The sequence below is a fragment of the Sinocyclocheilus anshuiensis genome, unplaced genomic scaffold, assembly GCF_001515605.1.
Source record: "Sinocyclocheilus anshuiensis isolate Anshui unplaced genomic scaffold, SAMN03320099.WGS_v1.1 scaffold232, whole genome shotgun sequence".
Lineage (NCBI taxonomy): Eukaryota > Metazoa > Chordata > Actinopteri > Cypriniformes > Cyprinidae > Sinocyclocheilus > Sinocyclocheilus anshuiensis.
Window position 1 is genome coordinate 299,513 of NW_015558560.1, and position 7,022 is coordinate 306,534.

At 38.9% G+C, this 7,022-nt stretch overlaps 1 protein-coding gene across 1 annotated transcript in view; it reads left to right on the forward strand.

The window, feature by feature from the left end:
* Nucleotides 1–6,656, forward strand: part of mcph1 (microcephalin 1) — a 70,022-nt gene extending 63,366 nt beyond the window's left edge. Inside the window, exon 15 of the mRNA XM_016474970.1 lies at nt 6,394–6,656. Coding sequence (XP_016330456.1) covers nt 6,394–6,446 — 53 coding nt within the window. The 3' untranslated portion in view covers nt 6,447–6,656. The remainder of the gene's footprint in view (nt 1–6,393) is intronic.
* The last annotated feature ends 366 nt before the right edge of the window (nt 6,657–7,022 follow it).

Sequence of the window (7,022 nt, forward strand, 5' to 3'; positions counted from 1 at the left end):
ATCAGGTTTCTCAGTGGGTGCGTCACTGAGTGGGGAGAACCTGTTTAATGTTTTGATCGGAATGGTAGAGCGGTGTTTTGACCCGTGACTATGCTGCCTCACAGTCACCCAGTCGCCCTGCTGCACGGGCTCTGTAACCGGAACCGAACAATGTACAGGACTCCCTGAGCTGGACGCATCCAAAGCCGTATCTACAGCCCTCACATTCTTACTATCTTCAATTAAAGTTTGGATGCTTGTCTCTAATTCTGAAATCTTCTCTGTCAGCCTAACTATTTCCCTGCATTTATCACATGTGAATCCCTCATCGCCGACAGAGAGAGCTAAACTGTACATGTGGCAAGCGGTGCAAATAACAATAGCAGGAGAAGAAGCCATTACTCACCGTGATTGATGAATGATTCCGACTTACCACAGTTGTTTGAAGAACTCGTGAAAAACGGAGCAAGAGAGAAAAGAAATGGAGCGAGAGAAAAAACAGCAATAGATGCGAATAGAAACGCGAATGACAAGCTAACCAACTAACGTGCTGCACTTGCGGTTTTAGATTAAAAGTGAATGATCAAATTAGTCAGATTAGTTTGATAGATAATATCAGAAATATGGTGGGAATTTGTGATGTTACATGACACTGAAGCTTCAAAGCGCGTATCGAGTAAGCAGCACAATTTCTCACAAAAGCATTTTCTCAAAGAAATTAATGAATGAAGTGTTAAATTTAAATTTAAATTTTCTCATTGCACAGAAGATTGCCCAGAAGTGTAGGCCAGTGATTCCCAACCATGTTCCTGGAGACCCTCCTGCACATTTTGAATGTCTCCTTTGTCTGACACACTCATTCCAGGTCTTGGAATCACTACTAATGAGCTGATGACCTGAATAACTGTTATGCTTTATCATACCAATGTGAAGTTTTGATTTCTAATGCCTAAAGTGCAATAAACTAATTCATAAATGGCTCTTAGCTTTGTTTTCTTTTTGCAACCAACTGACGTGAATTTGTTTTCCCCCCAAAAAAATGTTTTTGTATTCTGTTAATTAACATTAATAGTTACTCTTAATAATTATTCAGCCACAACATGACTTTCCTTTGTTTCTGAAAGACTGAGCGATGTGGATAAGAGAAGCTATGACCCTTGCCAGAATGAGAACATTTCAAAATGATGTGAGCTAAGGCTAGAATCAGAATATAAGCATGGTGGCATGTGCCTGTACCTCTACATCTGTATCTGGATCGATAAGATTGTAGGGAGCTTCCCTATATTTGTGTGGGAAATGGACATGGGAGTGTAAGTTTGTGGGATTTTGAGCTGTTGTAAGTCTTGCAGTGAGACTTTCCAGAGATTCCATTCCACTTTCTTCTAGACTGTGAGGGGGACATCCCAGTCCGACTTCCTGTTACAAAATTCTCGGAATAGCAGTTTTTCTTTGACAAATGGGTGGAAAAAGCTGTTTACAGTCACCAGGACTTTTCTGCATGTGAACGGGTTGTCACTGAGGTTGACTTGGAATGTGAATGTCGCTCTGAAGATCCCAACTCAAGCCAAGACCTCGCTGAAAAGGGAGTGAATCAGTGTCTAGATTCAAATGTCTCAAGTCTTTAGCATAGATGGCATGCATCACAGCTGGGTTGTTGAATGCTATTTTGTGGAGTCTTAGGTTAGAGATAGCAAACATATCTTTGGTAGCCTTAGGCAGACTGATTGCGTTGGTTATGGAGGGAAGTGACTTGATTTCATCGTCGAAAGTCTCTTTCAATAAAATGTCTTGTGTCTGCACAGCATTCCACTTCAGGAAGCACATCTGAGGCCATAAATGGCAATGGCTGGGGAGAGGCTGTTGCAGAAGTCTTGGACTTTCATGTGGTATTCTGCCATGATGCTAAAGCGTATCAGGATTCCTAGTAGACTGTTTAGATCAGTGCCCGTTAGAAGCACATTGTTCAAAGACTCTCCAAGGAACTGGGCACTGGAGTCAAACACTACACAAATTTGATCAAGCTTGCGTGGATGATACACATCGAAGGAGGGTAAGCACCAGCATTCTCTCCCTGAACTCACAGGAGAAGCTGGCTTGGCATGACAGTTATCAAAGGTCCTCAACATAAACTCTATGAATGACTCTCTCATCTCGGGTTTCTTGTGTAGTGTGCAACAGAGAGAGCTGAAACAACTTGCTCTGTTCTTTGAAAGTCATTGTCTAGGTCAGAGGGGGGCAAACTACGGCCCGCCGAACACTTTCATCCGGCCCGCGAGGGAGTTTTTAAAAATTCTACATTTGAGTAACGGTTTTAGTTCAGAATTACTAATTTGATGCAATACAAGCGAACGCCATTTGATGGCAGTATAGTACGCGGTACAGTTAGCGCCTACAGTAGAATTAGAATGCACTCTGTAACTCAGACGTTAATGAGTGAAAATGAGTGTGGCGAAAAAAAGAAAAGTGGACTCTGAATGTCGTGTGTTCAAGGAAGAATGGACAACAAAATACTACTTCACCAATATTGGACAGAAGGCGGTATGTCTAATATAACAAGAAAGTATTGCGGTTTTTAAAGACTGCAACCTCAGTCGTCATTTTTCAAGTAAGCATTCGAATTATGCTGTCAACCTGTCACCTGCAGAAAAGGCAAACAAGGCTTTAAAATTTGCCACAAAATTAAAAGCCCAGCAAAATACATTTACAAAACAGTGCTCTATTCAAGAATCTGTAACGACATGTAATGTAGTGACACATAAAATTGCAAAGCACAGCAAGCCTTTTTCGGATGGGGAATTTGTGAAAGACTGTATGGTGGAGACTGCTGACATACTTTGTCCTGGTTCTAAAAGTCAGTTTGAGAAAATTAGCTTATCGCGATGAACAATTACCAGGCGCGTGGAAATAATTGCAGAGGAGCTGCTCTCCGAACTAAAAAAAAAAAAAGCGGACGGCTTCAGTCTTTTTTCTATCGCACTTGATGAAAGTACTGACATCATAGACACTGCTCAACTTTTGATTTTTGTCAGAGGAATAAACGAAAATTTTGAAATAACAGAAGAATTCCTCGGGATGGAATCAATAATGGGAACGACCAGGGGCGTGGATTTGTATGACAGTGTGTCCGTCTGCCTGGAAAAAAATAACCTGCCGTGGAGAAAGCTGACAAGCGTCACAACAGATGGATCGCCAAATCTAACCTGTAAAAACACTGGACTGCTAAAAAGGTTACAAGACAAAGTAAAAGACGAAACCCCGAACGCAGAAGAACTGATATTTCTTCACTGCATCATACACCAGGAAGCCTTGTGTAAAAGTGTGTTGAAGCTAGAAAATGTTGTCAACGTGGTTGTGAAGCTTGTCAACTTTAAACGGGCCAGAGCGCTGAACCACCGGCAGTTCATTCAGCTGCTTAACGAAACGGAGGCAGAGCACCATGACCTCTTGTACCATTCAAATGTGTGCTGGCTAAGTCTCGGCGATGTGTTTCACCGTGTCTGGGAACTAAAAGGTGAGATAGCAATGTTCATCAATACGATTGGCAAAACTGATGACTTCCCCGAATTACAAGACACCGACTGGCTGGCCGACCTTGCGTTCGGTGTCGACACACTGAGGCATCTGAGCGATCTCAATTTGAGACTTCAGGGAAAGGAAGTTTTTGTGCACGAACTGTACAGCAACGTGAAAGCGTTCGAGGCCAAACTTGTACTGTTCTCCAGACAGATATCCAGCTGAGATTTCGCTCATTTTCCTACACTGACTTAGCACACCAATAACACAGTCTCGCGTTGAGAGGTACAGCAGCACTTTGATCAACCTGCATGCAGAATTTTCCCGTCGCTTCACAGACTTTGCAAAAATTGAGACTGAGCTTGAACTTTTCTCATGCCCCCTATCTTTTGACAGTGAGAAAGCACCACCAGACACACAACTGGAACTCATCGACATCCAGTGTGACAGTACTTTAAAGGAGAAGTTTCAGACAGCACCAGTTAACCAGTTTTATGCCTCACTGGATGAAAAAAAAATCCCAAACATTAAAAAGCATGCCCAAAGAATGCTTGTTTTATTTGGATCCACATATGTGTGTGAACAAACCTACTCGGTCATGAACTACAACAAATCCCACCGCAGATCAAATTTAACAAACAGCCACTTTTCAGCTATCCTGAGGATCTCTACATCAAAGATCACTCCAGACTTTGACACCCTTGCAAGCAGAGGGGACCAGGCTCATTGTTCACATTAACACACTCATAACCATGACTTGGAAAGACAAAGACTAAGGTTCTCCTTCAGTTTTTATCAGACATAGTTTTATGATGATTGATATGTACATACTAATAGCAGTGCAAATTAGATTGTTGTAAATTTGACTCAATAATAGATATTAAATAAGAATTTTTGTTTAATGTGTTAATGTGACAAATGTTTCTGTCAGATAATATATGTTCCATGCATACCGCCACTGTAATTAAAAGTTCTTTTATCAAGGATTTGGCATGCGGCCCTTCACTTGGTTTGCAAAACTTGATGTGGCCCTCTGGTGTAAAACGTTTGCCCACCTCTGTACTCTGACATGTTTCATTCCTTCAGGATTCAGGAAAAGGTCTAGGTGAATGAAACGGGAGGAGTGCTGCTCAGCTGTTAGTGTCATTCATGAACATTTCTTTGAGCTGTTAAGCTTTTGAGATTGAATATGTCAAAGAATTCAGATCTGGCAAGTAAAGAATTAATCAAGAAAAGCAGAGATGTTCAGTGATTTAAGTCTCCTTGGGGTGAACTTTGATGACAGATTTTTTTGAGCAGGACTGTGAATTATGTGTGTCCCCATAGACCTCGGTGCATTTAGAGTTAATGGAAGGGTTTGCACTTTTTTTCTCCCCTTTATACTCTGTGTTGGGTGCTTATAGGATCAGGGATGAAGGGCTGTGACATGTTAGTTGCTACAGTGCTACTCGGTGCCCTGTATAACAACTTCGCAGTCTTTGGCCGCATAGTCCTTCAAAGAACAGCATCTAAAGCAGATATTATGCTATTTTAAAGATGTAAAGACCATTTGAAGGGATATTTTATTTATTTATTTATTTTGGTGATTAGGGCATTGTCTGTTGATATCAGGCTTACTGTTCAGCAAATCAGTAGAGCTGGTTATTTGTGCATTCTCAGTTTTTTTGACTGAGATGAAGTTTTACATTGGTCCACCTATTTCACTGAGATTTCAGGCTTTACAGGGGCAGTTGGAGATAAGTGGATTGTTAGTCTTGCATAGCCTGACCTTCAGGCTGACAGCAGAAGGTCTGGGAACCTTGGCCATTTTGAATTGCCAAGGAACGCCAAGAGGCCGTTCAATTAAAAACTTTAACTGAATTCTGAATTCTGCAGCAAGAGCAGTACAGTAGTACAGAACATGATGGTAGTACCATCATGAATCATGTAAGTGCTCTGTTTTATATTAGGGATGTGCAGATCCTATACTTAGGTTGCTACCGATCTAATACAGACCTTTTCTTGGGTCAGGTATTAGTCAGAATGGACCAATCCAAATCGGATACTAGGGGGTTCTCATGGTAGTTACTTTTGAGATCAAATAATAAATAAAGAAATAATAATAATAATATTAATAATAAAATAAAAAAATATTAAAGCACCACAGAATGTTTAGTGCATTATATTCCAAGTCTTCTGAAGTCATTAAATCATTTTATTTGAGGAACTGATGGTATATTAAATTAATGACCCTCTTCACTACTTGTCTATTTATGTTTAGAGGAGTGAATTCCTCACACTCTTCTTATCTATGATGAGTTCTTGTGTTAGTTTGTTTGTTTTTTTGTTTTGTTTTTTGATGTTCAATGACAGATTGTATCACCACATTTCAATAAATCAGTCATACATTTAGTTCTATGGGAGCCAACCACTAATAAGCCCAAAATATGCAACTGTATTCTGGAAATAATCCCAAGGGGGAAAAAATTAAATTAAATAACATTTTAAAAAATGAAACCGCGTCTACCCAAATCTGTAAATGAATTTGATCTGTAAACAACCCCAAAGTTGCTTATAACTAGCAAACTTGGCAACACAGATGTGCCTTTGTGCCTCCCTATATGGAAAACTATGATAGTTTTGTGCAATAAAAGACAATAAATATTTAGTATTTACACTTTTTGTAGTGCATATATTTATTTAGTGCTATCAAAGATGTATTGTTCAGAATATTGGCACTCTTGAAACAAAAATAGAAATTTGTAATTGCAGTTTTTAAAAATTTAGGTTTTTACCAGATGTATCAGTAAGATGTGTATTTGTGTGTGCTTCTCTTTATAATTAAGTGTGTAGATAGTGGGGTATAGATATATTTTGAGCCATCCCTATTTTATATAACAATGATGTTTTTATTCTTTTCAGACTGTGTCACACACCTCACACTGCTCCCATATGAAAACTATGTCTTGGAATGAAGAACCCTGGAATGTGATACTCCTGTAGTTGTAAAAATTGGCTTTGACTTTTTTTTATTTTTTTTTATCTATAGATACTATTATTAAATATCTCTACTGTATTTTGTGTGCTTGGCAACTTAGTGTAGTGATTTGTAATGTTCATGTTATATAGTCAGTTGTCTTTTATGTTACTCTGTTTTTTTTTCTCTTAATTTAATAAAACTGTGACTAAAAAATGAATGCATCCTTCAAGTAAATGTAAAGGTGGTAGAGAGTAAAGAGTAAATGTTCGCATTTAGGCTAGGTCATCCATTTTAGACATTAGGTTTAACAAAGAGATACAGTAAGAATGCATTTTTGAAAATAACATTTGTTGGACTTTTATACTCGTCACATTTTCCTTACATTTTTGTCAAACTCTCAAACAGATCATTCTTTTCAGCTAGCAAACATGATAATCTGCAGTATTTCTTTAAACAGACAGTTATGATGTCCGATTTCTGAATGAATTGTTTTGAACTTGTCCCTTTAATTATTAGAAAGAACACTGGCATTATTAAACAAAGAGAAATGTTGTTATCATAATACTATATA